General features: G+C 35.1%; 1 protein-coding gene across 3 annotated transcripts in view; it reads left to right on the forward strand.

Moving 5' to 3' along the window:
- PRKCI (protein kinase C iota) overlaps window positions 1–17,415 on the forward strand; it is a 73,391-nt gene that overhangs the window by 41,082 nt on the left and 14,894 nt on the right. For all 3 annotated transcript variants that reach the window (XM_047875614.1, XM_047875615.1, XM_047875616.1), the window contains 8 exons: window positions 2,037–2,122; window positions 3,944–4,084; window positions 7,084–7,138; window positions 9,033–9,091; window positions 11,976–12,152; window positions 12,577–12,674; window positions 13,720–13,806; window positions 16,079–16,214. In XM_047875614.1, coding sequence (XP_047731570.1) covers window positions 2,037–2,122; window positions 3,944–4,084; window positions 7,084–7,138; window positions 9,033–9,091; window positions 11,976–12,152; window positions 12,577–12,674; window positions 13,720–13,806; window positions 16,079–16,214 — 839 coding nt within the window. The remainder of the gene's footprint in view (window positions 1–2,036; window positions 2,123–3,943; window positions 4,085–7,083; window positions 7,139–9,032; window positions 9,092–11,975; window positions 12,153–12,576; window positions 12,675–13,719; window positions 13,807–16,078; window positions 16,215–17,415) is intronic.

Consider the following 17,415-nt stretch of genomic DNA (forward strand, 5'->3'; position numbering starts at 1 on the left):
CTGGAGTTCCAGTGATGGATGGACCAAAGCCAGTGTAGGCTGCCTTTACACAGCTGTTGGAGAGGCAGCTATGTTCTTTGTCCGGGCTGCATGTTTGAAAGACTTGCCATTGTAGCAGATCTTGGTTCCAGAGTCCCATCTCCAAATCGATCATGGGTCTATAGCACACTTTCCAGATAAAGTAATAATTTCCTAACTTTTCACTATATTTCATGCTCATATTCACTCTTTAAAATTTGCTGGTGGGGATTTGATACCACTTCTCCCCCAGTATAATAAATGTTACTAAACTAGAGCATGGAGGAAGATTAATCACTATTAATATGGTCTCTTGGCTCTTTTAATTCCTTGGCAACATTAATATGCTTAAATTTAAGGTATATCGAGTTGTAGTTTCATGAAAGCTTCTGAAGATATTTCGGGTTAAGATATTGTTAACAGAAACTTTCTGCTTTGGTTACTCCTAACAGAATAGATAAATAAAAATTAAAGCATTTATATTTAGGGTTCTGTATTATGCCATCTTTAGAATTCTAATTTAGAGCATTTCAACTGGTCTGTTTTATCTTAATTTTAAATTCAGTGCTACATTTGCTTTAAAATATGAGTTTAAAAACCTAATGGAATCTTTCCACAGTATTAACTATCACTATGGAATATTACTATTAATGACTAATAGACAATGTATATAATAGTGATCAATTTAACCAAAATTACACAGGTAGATTAGATTTGATCTTTTGGAACCTCTTAATTTGTTTAGAAAAAGTATTACTGTAAAAACTATTGGGTTAAAGATTATTGGAGGAGCACCTGGGTGGCTGAGTCAGTAAAGCATTCGACTTGGGCTCAGGTCATGATCTCACAGTCTGAGTTCGAGCCCTGCACCGGGCTCTATGCTGACAGCTCAGAGCTTGGAGCCTGCTTCAGATTGTCTCCCTCTTTCTCTGCCCCTCCCCCACTCACACTCTGTCTCTCAAAAAATAAACATTAAAAAAGTGAAAAAAAAAATTATTGGAGAAGATAATATTCCTGAAATTGCAAAATGTCCCTTATAGAACACCTACGAAAAGTAAAATGTGCATTTACAATGAAGAAAACTAGGAATCACTGCCTTTAACGGAGTGACTGAAACACTAGTAAGTGGGAGTCAGCAATCTGACATTTGTCTATCCCGTAATGTGATACAATAAGCAACACATATTGCCTATGTATTATTTTTGCCAAGAGTATTTAATACTGATTCTAATGAGGAAACAGACAAATCCAGAATGTGAGACATAACGTAAGACAACTGGACCCTGTTAAAAAAAAAAAAAAAAGTCAACATCACGAAGACTCAACAACAAATACGGCACTGTGAATATTTCAGCATCCATTAAAGAGACAAAAAGGTATAGCAACCAAATGCAATGCTTAAATCTTGATTGGATCCTGGAGAGAAAAAGAAAGCTATGAAATACACTCCGAGGACAAATAAGGGAATTTGCCTATGAGCTGTATGTTAGGTGACGATTGAATTAATGTTGATTTTCTCAATCATGGTAATGGTATTGTGCCTAAGCAGAATTAGGGGGAATGTCCTTAATCTAAGGCAGTGGATATTTAGGTGTTTAAGGGTGAAGTGGTATGTCTGCAACTTACTTTTAAATGATTCCAAGAAAAAAAGCAGGTGTAGAGGACAGAAACCAAAGGTGGCATAATGTTAGTAATTGGTAAATCTGTGTGAAGGATGCAGGTGTTTCTTGTTCTGTTCTGTCGATTCTCTGTGGGCTTAAAATTTTTCAAAATAAAAGTTGCGGGAAAAGTTGTGTTAAAAAACACAAAAGCCCGAATGGTTATTTGAACACTTTTACTCCATGCGCTTTGTTTTCATTTAGTTCCTCAATGCATCTATTTTAGTTTTTCACTTTGTTTTTATCCAAATATTTTTTTTCTTGCAGTGAATATCATGAAAAAAATCACAGACTTAATTATGAAAAGACTTTACTCACACTTGCTCTTTTTTCTTTTTTTAACTTTTTATCTCTCTTCAGAATCCATCTACCGCAGAGGTGCACGCCGCTGGAGAAAGCTGTATTGTGCAAATGGCCACACTTTTCAAGCCAAGCGTTTTAACCGGGTAAACCATAGTTTTTTAAATGTTTGATAATTTGAGATATCTATTTTTTCCCTCACTACTGTAAAGTCTCGTTTTCCCTTTTAAAGGAGTAAATAGGTGACAACATTCCCAGTTTGCCCGAGGGCAGTATCCCTGTTATCTCCAGGTAATTAAAAAAAATTTTTTTTTATTTTTTTATTTATTTATTTTTTTCAACGTTTTATTTATTTTTTGGGGGGACAGAGAGAGACAAAGCATGAACAGGGGAGGGGCAGAGAGAGAGAGGGAGACACAGAATCGGAAACAGGCTCCAGGCTCTGAGCCATCAGCCCAGAGCCTGACGCGGGGCTCGAACTCACGGACCGCGAGATCGTGACCTGGCTGAAGTCGGACGCTTAACCGGCTGCGCCACCCAGGCGCCCCCAAAAAAATTTTTTTTAAATGTTTATTTTTGAGAGAGAGACAGAGACAGTGTGAGCAGGGGAGGGGCAGAGAGAGAGGGAGACACAGAATCTAAAGCAGGCTCCAGGCTCTGAGCTGTCAGCACAGAGCCCGATGCGGAGCTCGAACCCACGAACTGCGAGATCATGACCTGAGCCGAAGTCGGTGCTTAACCGACTGAGCCGCTCAGGCGCCTCTTGAAGTAATTTTTAATAGCCTCTCCCGTCTTAAAACTGCTCCAGAGTGGATGATTAATTATGTGGTTATCCTAGCTAAAATAAAGTTGGCTTTTTATTTTATTTATTTATTTTTAAGTTTTATTTATTTAGAGACAGAGAGAGCATGTGTGCATGTGTTTGTGGAGGAGGGGCAGAGAGAGAGGGAGACAGATTATTCGAAGCAGGCTCCATGCTGTCAGCACAGAGCCTGATGTGGGGATTGATCCGATGAACCATGAGATCATGACCCTGGGTCAAAATCAAGAGTCAGATTCTTAACCAACTGAGCCGCGCAGGTACCCCGAAAGTTGACTTTTTAAGTATAATTCCAAACATCCAGAAAATAAGCAAAGTTTATTTTGCAAACCAGTTAATGCTGTAATTTTAACTTTCAGTTTTGAATATAATAATTGCAAAACACTGACCTAGCTTTAACTATGTACCAGGTGCTTTTCCAAATGCTTGACATATATTAACTCATTTAATCTTTACAACAACTTGAGATAGGTACTATATATTTCTATTTTATAGGTGAAAAAACTGAGGTATGGGGCAATTAAGAAACTTGCCCAAGATGACACAGCTAGTAAGTGGAAGAGCCAAGGTTTGAAAGAAATTTCCAGTAGTCCATGTTTTCACTCCACTTGATAACTACAAATATATGGATCCCATTTCCATTGTAAAACTAGTGTCATGTTCTTGATTCATTAATGTATAAATAAAAGCTACCACCTGAGGTTTACAAAAGTCCTTTTCTCAGTAGCACTAATATTTGAAAACCTTTGAAATGATTACTTTAGGTATTAATCTTTAAGAGAGCAGGGCTTTGCTTTGACTTCTGAACATTCTGGAAGGTTTATGTTTGCTTGGGAGTCCTTGCATAGCTTTTTCTGTCATATGGTTTTCAAGTTTAATTCACTTTTACTATTTTCAACACTCTGAATTTATGTGAAGACTAAAAATTCTTGAAGTTAGAAAACAACACGCTTGCAAATTTCACTCTTGCAAACAAAGCTCTTTTCTGTTTAATTTTCCTATTCTAGCTTTGGAAAACTTATGTATGATGAAGGGAACTGAGTTAGAGAAGAAAGCCACTTATTTTCACTATTTTATGAGCAGAATGTTGGCAAATGATTACGACTGTCTTTTGGTTAATAAAATACTGCTGAATTATTCTTTCCAGCGTGCCCACTGTGCTATCTGCACTGACCGAATATGGGGACTTGGACGCCAGGGATATAAGTGCATCAACTGCAAACTCCTGGTTCATAAGAAGTGCCACAAACTTGTCACAATTGAATGTGGGCGGCATTCTATGCCACCGGTAAGACACAGTTGTCTCTTTTTAATAGAGCATTCTCAGTAACACTACTAGAACAGAGGGCTAAAATACGGAGGTGCTAAGGAATCACAGTTTTAACAGTGTTGTTACAGAATGTAACTTTACAGTCCAGTTGACCTATGGTGAGTTTTGGAATTGTTACTACAAATTTGTAGTGTATAGGTAACTTCTTTATTTAATTTGCTACAAAATCATCTGGTCTAAATTAGGAAGAGGTAGGGAAAACCATTTAAGAGACTTTTTTCTCTTCTTTAAGCCAAACTCCTTAGTTTGTAGCTCCCATTGTTCTGGAGCATCCACACCAAACAGAGATCAGGTAAGAAGAATCAGAGGCTTCATGTTTGCTATTTAAAGTATGAGATTACTAGGTAGAGAGTTTTTGAATTAAAAAATTTTATTTTCACTTTTTCTTTAAATATGCAATTAAAACATGTTGGTTATAGAATAAATAGAGAATACAAATGAATAAAGAGAAATTGAATACAAATCCATCATGAGGGGCACCTGGGTGGCTCAGTTGGTTAAGCATCTGACTCATGATCTCATTCAGGTTTTGATCTCAGGATTATGAGTTCAAGCCCTGCATTGGGCTCTGCATGGGGCATGAAGCCTACTGAAAAATTAAAAGTTAAATTAAAAATATAAAAATAAAAATGCCCCATGAAATGTCCTATCTAAAGGTAATTAATTGTCTTGGTGTATACTCTTCCAGACCTTTTTCTTTGCAGATTTATATGCATAAACATTTAAAATTTTTCCATTCTATATGGATGTAGAATAACCTATTAGAATAGATTGTAGAATAATCTATATAGAATAATCTATAATCTAATAATTGTATTCATATAGAATAATGGAAAACTTTTAAATACATTTTAAGAGTAGATATAACAGTATAATGAACTTCCATATATCAATCATCTGGCTCCCACAGGTATCAACTCATGAGTGATATTATTTCATCTATACACCCCCCATAAGTGACCTGCTGTCATCCTATATAATTTTGAAACAAATCTAAAAGATAAGAACTCTTTTAAAAACTAACTGAAAAACAAATTCCTTATATCAAATACTCATCCAGGCAGTGTTCAAAATTTCAGTTGCCTCATAAATGTGAAAATTTTGTTTTTACAGTTTTCATTCTGAATTAGGATCCAACTGAAGTCCATATTTGCAGTTGATTGATATGTGTCCTAGATATTTTCTAACTTACTGATGCTTCCATCCCTTTCTCTCTCTTGCTTTTGTCCCCCTTAAAATTTAAATGTAGAAGAAATTATGTTGTCATTTAAAGTGTTGCAGAATTTCTCTCTTTGCTTCTCCATGGTTATGTTTAAAATGCTTCCCCATATTCTTTATTTTCTGTATGTTATAGTTGAACCTATAATTAGATTCCGGGTTTTGGTTTCTGTGGGTTGTTTTTGAGACTGCTTCATAGAAGGTGGGGTGTTTATCCATCAGAATGTGCATAATGTTTGATTTGGTCTCATTCTTTTACATACTTTTTAGCAAAAGTGAGATCATATATATACTGTTTTCATCCCATTTTTCTCACTCAACAATGTATTTTGGTCATCTTTCTATATCTGTCTGTCTATATCCCGATCAATTTTAGCATATTTTGTTATATGTCTGTGTCATGATTTACTTCATGTGTTCCCTATGGTTGAACATTTGACTTGTCTTCTGAATTTCCCTGTAAAGAAAATCATCATGAACTTTCTGATAAATAAGTCTTATTATTTCCTTAAGGATCCAGAAGTAGAATTACTGGCCTAAAGGATATGCATTTTTAAAGAGATCTGGAGACATCTTTCTAAATTGCCTTCTAGAATGAGTGTACCATGTTTATTCATAGTACCTTCTTTGGACATTGTGAAAATAGGTTATTATTAGTGACTCTTGGCTATCAGAATTATTCAGCTTGTTCGTATAAGCTCAGGGAATGGGTTTGTAGTTAGGGAGGTGAAAATCCCATCTTAAAAAAAAAAAAAAGGCCAAAATTTGTGAACATAATTTATTTAGGGTACTGTTGATATTCTTGAGTATTCTTAGGTGATGGAATGACTTGTGTACATTTATAAATGTAGGAAGAAAGGGGCAGGATTAGTGATTATATTGATATTTTAGGATGGATGCTAAACACAATGAAAAATCCAAAGGCCTGTCTTTAAGGCAGCCTTAAAATTACAATGGTGTAGGGGAGCCTGGCAGGCTCAGTCAGTAGAGCAAGTGACTCTTGATTGAAATGAGTCCCATGTTGGGTGTAGAGATTACTTTAAAAAAAAAAAAAAAATCTAAAAAAAGAAACTATAACTGTATAACTTAATGTTCTTTCTCAAGTTAACCCTTTCTTGCTGGTATTCATTAAACCTGGATCCAAGATTAATGAATTAGTAGCACTTTAGTTTGAGTTAACATTTTTCCTGAGGTTATTGGCAGTTAGTGGGTTAAGTCAGTTTCTAGAAGATATGTCTTTTCCTTATTTGGATCATTGGCACTTTTGAGAATCTTCAGAAAAATGGGAAACCCATGAAATTTTAGGTTTATAGACCATTTTGAAGTCCATCTCTGGACTCAGCTAAGGAACGTATGTACTAATGACTTCTTTTGTTAGAGATGTAAAGTGAATGTGTGGAGCTCAAAGGAAGAATAGTGTAGAAGAGAAACAGATGAGAGTATATAGAAGTTTAATTTGATTGCTAATTGATGGTCTGAAGTTAGGATTCTCTTTCTTCTGTTATCTGTAAAATGTGACTAATGTTACCTCATTCACAAGAATATTGCATGGTTTCATATAATAAAATTAAAGTAAATTAAATATAGTAAAAACAATTCTCATTTATTAAGTTATATTCTTTCAAGCTTAAATTTTAATATGCTGTGTCTCATCAAAATAATGTTGTTTCAGAATTAATAGAGGTATTGGGATTTAAAAAGAATCCACTAAATTACTGTATCTTTGGAAATGTTTGTAGGAGCCAATGATGCCCATGGATCAGTCATCCATGCATTCAGACCATGCACAGACAGGTAAGAATCCCACTGATACTAACCATTGTTCATCAGCAAAGTATCATTTAAAGACTTCTTTAGGTAACTCTTTAACTTAAGTTTAAAAACATTTATGTTGTTGCCAAAAGAAGTTAGGTTACCATATTTTGCGGTGGTGTTATCAGTCACAATATTTAACATATACCTGTGGCATTTTAAGAAGACAACTATGTAAATTACAACAAATGACTCTAATTCAGGTGAATTTCTTCTGAGACCTTTTTAAAATTCAGCAAACCTAGTTTTTTCAGTAATGAAAACATACTGATATTGTGGGCCACATTGACTATGTTCAGGTGATCTGTTTTTATTAAAAGCTTTATTATCAGAAGTAGAAATTATGGGGGCGCCTGGGTGGCTTAGTCGGTTGAGCATCCGACTTCGGCTCAGGTCATGATATCACAGCTCATGAGTTCGAGCCCCGTGTCGGGCTCTGTGCTGACAGCTCGGAGCCTGGAGCCTGCTTCAGATTCTGTGTCCCCTTCTCTCTCTGCCTCTAACCCACTTGCATTCTGCCTGTCTGTTTGAAAAATAAATAAGTAAACATTAAAAAAAAATTTAAGATGTAGAAATTATGTAAAAGATATAGAGATGTAGTATAGAAAATTCAAAAAAGATCATGTGAGTTCCAATGCCAAATAGATACAGAACCTTAAATATGTATCTGGGAAATTTGGAGAGCTGTTAACCAGGACAGAGCATACTGATCTCAGAAGAGTCAAGAAAAGGAAGATGAGGGAGTTTTTCTGGAAGGGCAGAATACAGTCTCTTGTTCATGCAATCTGTGAAATGTGTTTTTTTTTTTTTTTTTTTTTTTTTTTTTTTTTTTTTTTTTGCCCCAAGTAGTTCCAAGGAATAGAAACCTGTAGTCCAGTTTTTGAGTATGAAGAAAGTGAGGAGTAAAAACCAAAGGCCCCCTTTCTCTATGCCTTAGTCATACTAAAATAATTAAGGTTTATGGAGTCACCCTTGTAGAAGGAATTGATGATTAATTTGTGAAGAGGAGAAATATTTTTTTTTAATTTTTTTTTTTTTTAACGTTTACTTATTCTTGAGACAGAGAGAGACAGAGCATGAACGGGGGAGGGGCAGAGAGAGAGGGAGACACACAGAATCGGAAGCAGGCTCCAGGCTCTGAGCCATCAGCCCAGAGCCTGACGCGGGGCTCGAACTCACAGACCGCGAGATCGTGACCCGGGCTGAAGTCGGACGCTCAACTGACTGAGCCACCCAGGCGCCCCAAGAGGAGAAATATTTTTAAAAAAACAAAAATATTTGTTAAAATCAATACTTGGCTGTTAATTGGTTCTTGTTCTCTACTCTCATTAAAGATTAGGAGTTGACTCATAAATACATACACTTTATTACTAGTAGGACAAATATTCCATTTTAAATAGTGAAAACTTGAGGGTGCCTGGATGGCTCAGTTGGTCAAGCATCTGACTCTTATTTTTTTTTCTTAATTTTTTATGTTTTATTTATTTGGGAGGGGGGAGGGGTAAAGGGAGAGGGAGACATAGAATCCAAAGCAGGCTCCAGGCTCTGAGCTGTAAGCACAGAGCCTGATGGGGGCTTGGACTCGCACACCGTGAGATCATGACCTGAACCAAAGTCAGATGCTTAACCCACTGAGCCACTCAGGCGCCCCAAGTATCTGACTCTTGATCTCAGCTCAGGTCTTGATCTCAGGGTTGTGAGTTCAAACCCCATGTTGGGCTCTGCTCTGGGGGTAAAGCCTACTTAAAAAAATAAAATTAAATAATGAAAACTTTTCTGAAATAGAAACTTAAATCACGAGAACATTTTAAGTCAAGCTCAGTTAACGGGTACTATTGTTTTTCTCCTTTTTTTTGGGGGGGGATTGGATTTTCAGTAATTCCATATAATCCTTCAAGTCATGAGAGTTTGGACCAAGTTGGTGAAGAAAAGGAGGTAAGATAATTAGTTTTATTGTATATTACATCATTAGCTTTTTAATAAGACTTGACAGTTAAAAAATATGAAAATTAACTTGCTTAGATTTTAAATCATAATGGTAAAATGCAGGAATGATTTTTAATGATGTTTGAGTTTTATTCTGATTTAATCTAATAATTGCTAATTTCATTTAAATTAAATCTGGTGGGATAACTTCTTTCTTTATCCTTTTATTTATTTATTTTTTTAACAGGAGAAAATCAAATTTAATAACCATACAGGGATAACTTATTTTTATTTAAGACAGCATAATCTAAAAAATTATTAAAATTTTAATTGAATATAATTTAAGAGTGAGGTTTAGAATACTTGGTAGTATTATTAAGATATATTGTAGATCCTTCCATATTATGGGCTAGTTGTTTATTTCAAGTATAAATGATTAAGCATCTTAAATACTACTATTTTTTCTATTAAATGTTTTATCAACTTTTAAACCAGTAAGTTTTTAGTTAAAGATATTTAATTAAAATAATATTTTTTAAAAAATATCTTGTAGTGAAAAAGACTTAGGGGCACCTGAATGGTTCATTCAGTTAAGTGTCTAACTCTTGATTTCAGCTGTTTGTGATCTCATGGTTCGTGGGTTCAGGCCCCATGTCGGGCTCTGCACTGACAGCACAGAGCCTGCTTGGGATTCTCTCTCTCCCTCCCCCACCCTTTCTGCCCCTTCCCCACTTGGGCTCTCTCTTTCTCTCAAAATAAATAAATAAACCTTAAGGGGGGAAAAAAAAAGAAAAGATTCATCATGTTTCACACCTTCCACTCCCACTTTGACTTCTGAGAGGCAGCTCTTTTTAATCATTTCTAGTTATGCCTATAATGTTTATAACTCTTCAATTTTCCAACTTTATATATTGCAGGCCAGAAAGATTTTGTTCACAATTCCTCCCCCTTTTTCCATCTCTTTCCAATATTTGATAGGTATATTATGTTTTACTCATAGGTACCTTTAAAAAACCCCAACTTTGGGGCGCCTGGGGGCTCATTTGGTTAAGCACCTGACTTGATTTCAGTTCATGTCATGATCTCCCAGTTTGTGAGATCGAGCCCTGCATTGGGCTCTGCACTGACAACGTGGAGCCTGCCTGGGATTCTGTCTCTCCCTCTCTCTCTGCCTCTCCCTTGCTTGTGCTTTCTCTCTCTCTCTCAAAAATAAACAATAAATAAATAAATTCCCAGCTTTTTGTGGAAAATTTCAAACACAATTAAAAGTAAACAGAGTAGTATAACAAAGCCCCTGTATCCATTACCCAGATAAAACAGTTATCAGTATATGGTCAATGTTGTTTTGGTTATCCATTTCCCTTATTCCTGTATTATATATACTCCTGTATTATATTTTATATTATCTGTATGAGATTATCTTTCTTCTTGAAAAACTCAATATTTCCTTTAGTGAGAAGGTACTAATGATGAATTTCTTTAGTTTGCGTTTGTCTGAAAATGTTTGTATTTCACTTTTGTTTTGAAGGCTATTTTTATAGATCAGCAGGGTTTGTTTTATTTAGATCCTTTAAAGGTGGCATGCCACTAGTTTCTGGTTTCTGTCTTGTTAGTGATTCTGTGAAGGTACTGTGCTTTTGTTCCATTTCATTCTCCTTTGTAGTTTCAGTTAACCACATTTAATTTTTTTTTTTAATGTTTATTTCTAAGACAGAGAGAGACAGAGCGTGAGTGGGGGAGGGGCAGAGGGAGACACAGAATCAGAAGCAAGCTCCAGGCTCTGAGCCATCAGCACAGAGCCCGATGCAGGGCTCGAACTCACGAACCGCGAGATCATGACCTGAGCCGAAGTCGGATGCTCAACCGACTGAGCCACCCAGGCGCCCCCAGTTAACCACATTTAAAGTCTGTATATTACCTTTCCTTCTTACCATTCTATGCTTTCTTCATCTACTCTAATCTGGTTTCTTTTACTCGTCTTTATTCTTGTTATCACATCAGATTATTATTTCTAGATTTTTGTGTGACCCTTCTCTCGAAACCTCATTCTCCTTCAGTTTTCATGATACTTTTTTTTTCTTTTTTGTGCTTACTAGTTTTTCTCAAAATTTGCTCTTTGTTTTCTTGATACTCTTCACTTGAGAAAATTCATACTTAATTCTTATGGGTACATGTTGATTGTATGTGGAGGATTTTGCAGATGTGTTAAAACAGATTATCTTCGGTCTTGTCTATAAATTACCAGAAGCCCAAGTTTCTAGTTGTAAATGGATTATAAGGCTGGTTTTGTCATTCCAAAAGAGCTTGGTATTGTGTAGAAAAGAATGTTTTCCATTAATTAAGCTGCCTCATGCTTATTTTCTGTTTATAGCTTCCAAAAATATCTCTGAATATATCCGCTCATTAGTCCAGATTTGATATATCAAGCTTCCAGTGGACTCTTTAATCTTGCAATCCCATTGTATCTTGTATCTTCAGTATGAAAAACCAAGCCCATTATCTCAACAGCTCTGTTAATCTTATCCTATGTGCACACTTTGTTTTTCTGTCAGTAGTACCTCCAGTCTCCCAGTCATCAAAGTTAGTGTCATTTTTTTTAATTCACGTATTTCCATTGCCTTCATACCCAAAGTTATCACATCTTAAGACATCCTTTAACATTTCTCAGATTTCAACTCCCTCTCCATTCCTATCAGTACCCTTCTGACCTCAACTCATGAATTCATCCTTTCCTTGAGTAGTTAGATTATATCGTTTGGAATGAATAAGAAAAGAATTATTAAGAACTTAAATCAGAAAATACTTAAAAAACATTTTAAACAGGTACTGGAAATATAATGTATTATGCAAAATTCCTCCAGGTATAACTATTTGATATTAATGTTCTCGACAGGCAATGAACACCAGAGAAAGTGGCAAAGCTTCATCCAGTTTAGGTCTTCAAGATTTTGATTTGCTTCGGGTAATAGGCAGAGGAAGTTATGCCAAAGTATTATTGGTGAGGTTAAAAAAAACAGATCGTATTTATGCAATGAAAGTTGTGAAAAAAGAATTGGTCAATGATGATGAGGTAAGTAAGCACAATGTTTTATCATTTCTGAACTGTTAAGTTGGCTTAAGTGTACTATTTCAGAGATAACCTCAATGTTTTGTCTTACCATGTCAGTCTACATTTCTAAATATATGCTTCAAACAGATTACATAAGATATATTTAATGTAATCTGATGACTACTAGATTTTTAAGAAATAAAAATCAAGCCGTATTATTATCAAGGAAAAGTACTTGATCTTTGTAAAAGTTTTCTAGACTGTTTCATAATACTGAAAGATTTATTGGTGTTTTTGTATATAAGCTGTTGTTTCATGAGTATCATGAAACAGTAGTAGTCAGTTACTTACTTGTATTTGTGATCATTGAATTACTAACAACAAATTTATCATAGTTTTGATGATAATTCAGTTTGACATGGATTTCTTTCATATTTTGAAATAGGATATTGATTGGGTACAGACAGAGAAGCATGTTTTTGAGCAGGCATCTAATCATCCTTTTCTTGTTGGGCTGCATTCTTGCTTTCAGACAGAAAGCAGGTAAGATTGAAAGATAATGGAATGATTCCTGGGCTCTACACCTTTTGGTATATTACACAATGAAAACTGCTTTCTACTATAAGCCGGAAGCGGAAGACATGGAGATGGACACAAGAGTACTCTGGTTAAAATTTCCTGCTACTCATACTCCAATCAGTGATAGCCATCTAACGGTGGATCAGCAGTAGGAAATTTCCTGCTTTGGGCAAAAAAAAAAAAAAAAAAAAAAGACCAGGTCATAATTATGGCACTAAAAATCTAACTTTTTAAGTATCTTCAAGATTCTAGTTTTAAGACTTAAAGTTTCCTAGAGTTTAACTAGAGAGAGAAATCCTAACTTCTTTACCTTAAGTGACAGTTAAATAAGACTTGTTTTGCAAGGGCCAAAGTCGAGGTGAGAGTAAGAGGCTCTGGATTGCTAGTGGTACTACTTTCAAATGGAAGAAGCAGTTCTCACAGTTATGCTGGTTTACTTTTTTGTATCTTCTGTGATTAAACAGCTTTCTTCTCCAACTACCCTTTGTTTCCGCCAAATTCCTGGAGTGTTTGTTCAGGATAAATCTGTAGAATGCTCTCTATGTTGTAACTGCTCTCTATAGTGTTTAAAAATGCAAAGTTACACTGCCTCGTTTTGGATTTTGGTGTCATGTGCTCTCTCCTGTGTTTTTTTATTTTTATTTTTTAAGCCCACTGACATGTCAAGTTCCTAGAGTTAAGCCCTGCTAATTTTCTTTCTTTCTTTCTTTTTAATTTTGTTTCTCCCACGTTTTCATTTAAATTCCAGTTCACTCACATACAGTGTAATATTAGTTTCAGGTATAGAATTTAGTGAGTCATCACTGACCTGTAACACCCAGTGCTCATCACAAGTGTCCTCCTTAATCCCCATCACCCATTTAACGCATCGTCCCCATCCACCTCCCTCCCCACCAGTAACCATCAGTTCTCTATAGTTGAGTCTGTTTCTTGGTTTGCCTCTCTTTTTTCCTTCCTATGTTCATTTGGGGTTTTTTTTTTTTTTTTTCTTATCTCTCCTGTGCTTTAGATTGTTCTTTGTCATAGAGTATGTAAATGGAGGAGATCTAATGTTTCATATGCAGCGACAAAGAAAACTTCCTGAAGAACATGCCAGGTACCGTTGGATTTTTGTCTGGGGTCGTGGGTAGGGGATGCTATGGGACTTTTTATGTGCCAGTGTTTGAAAGGGTAGATAAATCACTTATTTTGATACTAGTTAATTTTTTGGAAGTCATATAGAGGCTAAGGTAAAAGTTTATATTATAACATGTGTAACATTATGTATTTACATATATTAATGTAAGTAATTGAAAAGTATAAAAACTATTCAAGGGGAAACCTTCAGTTAACTAAACCCAATTATTTTATCTATTCAACACCCACCATTGAAATAATTGATGGATTTACACTTATTATTTGTATATAGTTGAGAGTAATAAAACAATTCCTCTTAAGGTTTTATGTAATTCTGACTATTCTTCCTGTAATTACAATTTCTGAATTGTTCTGCCTTTGGCTTTCTTTTCTCTGATCTCATACATGTTGATGAATAAGAAAAGATCGTTAAATATTATTTATTTATTTGTTTATTTTCTGTCCTTAATTTGACATTATTATATAAGATTGTAAATTGCTTATATGTTGGAGGAATTAGGTAGGGAAGGATCATGGCCTTGGAGAAGTTTAATTCATCAGTGCCATGATTTGTTTTGTTTTGTACTCATAATTAGCAATAATTCTCACCCTGTTGTGCTCCGCAAAAGATGAGGCATATGAGTTTGTATATGCATGTAACAAAGGTTAAAGATTTTATTTTTGTAAGTACTTAGTGGAAATCTTTTTTTTTAATTTTTTTATTTTTTAGTGTTTATTTTTGAGTGAGAGAGATACACACAGAGTGCAAGTGGGGGAGGGTCAGAGAGAGAGAGGGAGACACAGAATCTGAAGCAGGCTCCAGCCTCTGAGCTGTCAGCACAAAGCCTGATGCGGGGCTCGAACTCACAAACAGTGAGATCATGACATGAGCCAAAGTCAGACGCTTAACCAACTGAGCCACCCAGGTGCCCCAATTTAGTGGAAATCTTGCTAATACATTGATTCTTTCTTATCAAAAAGAGATACTATCCTTCAATTTTATTAAAAGGTAGAAATTGTACTAATCTAATCTCAGACCAAACTGTGTTTTGTTTTGTTTTAATTTCCTGTATGTTCATTTATTTAGTCTTTATTAAATGGTTGCCCTTCATAGCAGAGCCACAAATGACATTTCTAATTGTGACCAGAGCCTGTATTTGTTCCTTGTTTGCTCAGTTGGACATGGGGAAAGTAGTTTTTACTGTATTAAAGTGTCAGTTCTGGTTTTGTGCTTTTCTGGAAACCAAAGTACAAAATAAGGGCTCAGGTTCTCTATTCATAGAATTAAGTAACTGAGAAGGTTTGTGTTATGTACCTCCAAACATGATCATGATAACATTCCCCAAAGTAGCAATAAACCAACTTGAGTGTTTTATTTTCATTGTTCAGGTCAAAAGTTCTGGTTATCGCCAATGAGTTAGTGGCAGTTTTTAAAAAACCCTTTCTTTGATGTTAAATGGTATGGTTGTAGGATAATTCATTTTCTAGAATTTTGGTATGCATTTTATAGTTTGAGTTAAACTTTTAGTATTTTTTTTTTTTTTTAATTCTAGACCAATCAATGATTCTTAGCATTTGGAGAGATCATTTGTCTCTTAGAGAAGTGATAGAAGCTATGGAAACTCTGTAGAGGGAGGAGATGTAGATGTACACACGTACGCACAACTGAGCCTACAGTTGTAGCAGTGTGGACTGTCTGAAGTCTATGTAAGGACCCAGATTAAGAACTTCTGTTTGAGACTTTCAAATTAATAATTTTTTGAAAAGTATGAGTTCAATGTAGACTGGAACTTCTGTAATAGTGTTTTGGGCTCAGGTATTTTTTTCTTTATTTCTTTTTAATTTTTTTAAAGTTTATTCATTTTGAGAGAGCAAGCATGTGCGAGAGAGCGCACGCACATGCGCGCATGCTCGAGCAGGGGATGGGCACAGAGAGAGGGGAGAGAATCCCAAGCAAGCTCTATGCTGTCAGCACAGAGCCTGATAGGGAGCTCGAATCCATGAACCACGAGATCATGACCTGAGCTGAAGTCAGACACTCAGTGAACTGAGCCACCCAGGCACCCTTAAGATATTTTAAAGTGTACTTCAGTTTGTGTTTTGGTGTCATTTCTAAAAACATAGGAAGAAAAAAATCTTTTGACACGATTTTGGTGTTTTCATTTGCAGATGGGGATAGGACTTAAATAGCCTCTTCTAGAAACTTACCACAATTCCGAAACTTGAATCAAATGAGTTATTTTTCTTTTTAGATTTTACTCTGCAGAAATCAGTCTAGCATTAAATTATCTTCATGAACGAGGGATAATTTATAGAGATTTGAAATTGGACAATGTATTGCTGGACTCAGAAGGACATATCAAACTGACTGACTATGGCATGTGTAAGGTGAGAGGCATTTCTAGTTAATCAGAAGGTCTCAGCAGCTCATAAAATTGTTTTGGTAAAATAACAATATTTAAAGATGGAGAAATGATTGCTACCCTGTTTGGGATGCTTTTCGGAATTTTAGCACAAAGAAAAATATACATGTTTTCTAATCATTTACAAAAGTCCATATTTTCTGTGACTGTTATATGTGCTATAATAAGAGTTAATTTCTTTTTATTGTCTGTAACATTTTATTTTGAATGTTGTGAAAGTACTGGAGAAAATTTGGAAATAAAAATTGTCTGCAATCCCATGACTTTAGCGTAACTACTTGCGTGTTACCTTCTACTTTTCGCCATTTAATTGTGACTCGTGATAATGTATTCAAGATTTTCCCAGGAAATGTATCATTTTTTGTATTTAAAATTTAAATATCTGACATAAAGTACAGTAGAACAAAATAAGAATTTCAATTACTCTCAGGACATGTCCTTTATTTCTCGGACCTATATTCTTTTTGTAACAGTTTTTTATTTAAGAGTCCAGTGTTTTTCCACAAAATGTGTAGGGTGCTACTCTCCTTGTTGAAGTAGCCGGGCCAGAATTATCTGCACACGGTAATATGGCAACAAGCATGTAAACGTATGGATCACACTCTCCCATTTACCTGAAGGAAGTGCCTCCAGAGCTTGGAGACTATTTAAACTGTTTAAATGCTAACATTAAGTAAGACACTCTAACAGTATTGAAGATTTAATGTCATTATCTCTTGATAATGACCTTAAAAGAAAATCTTTACCTCAGGTATTTTTGCTTTTAGGTACAAAACTCAGACATTTTTATCTTTTCTTATATTAAATTTCTATTTCCTTACATTTTTCTATTATACACATCTTTAGTTATAAACAAGTAAACATTTAGTAGGCAAACCCCTATATATCCATTTTTTATGAGATTTGTGATACCTTTTTTTTTTTTTTTTTTTATCTCTGTCACTTTTCTACCAGGGGATTTTTTTCTTATTTCAAAAGAAAAATGTCCTATAATTTGTCAAAGGAAAATAAAGCTGAACAGCAACAACAAAAAACCCATTAAAAATGTTAACCTTGTTAGAAAGTGTACACATTAAAAAAATAGTCTTTATTTTTGCATGCCAGATACTGGTTTTTTTTTTTTTTTTTTTTAATTATAATAGTCTGCTTACAGAGTCTGAAGAAAT

Source organism: Prionailurus viverrinus, chromosome C2 (assembly GCF_022837055.1).
Source record: "Prionailurus viverrinus isolate Anna chromosome C2, UM_Priviv_1.0, whole genome shotgun sequence".
Taxonomy (NCBI): Eukaryota; Metazoa; Chordata; class Mammalia; order Carnivora; family Felidae; genus Prionailurus; species Prionailurus viverrinus.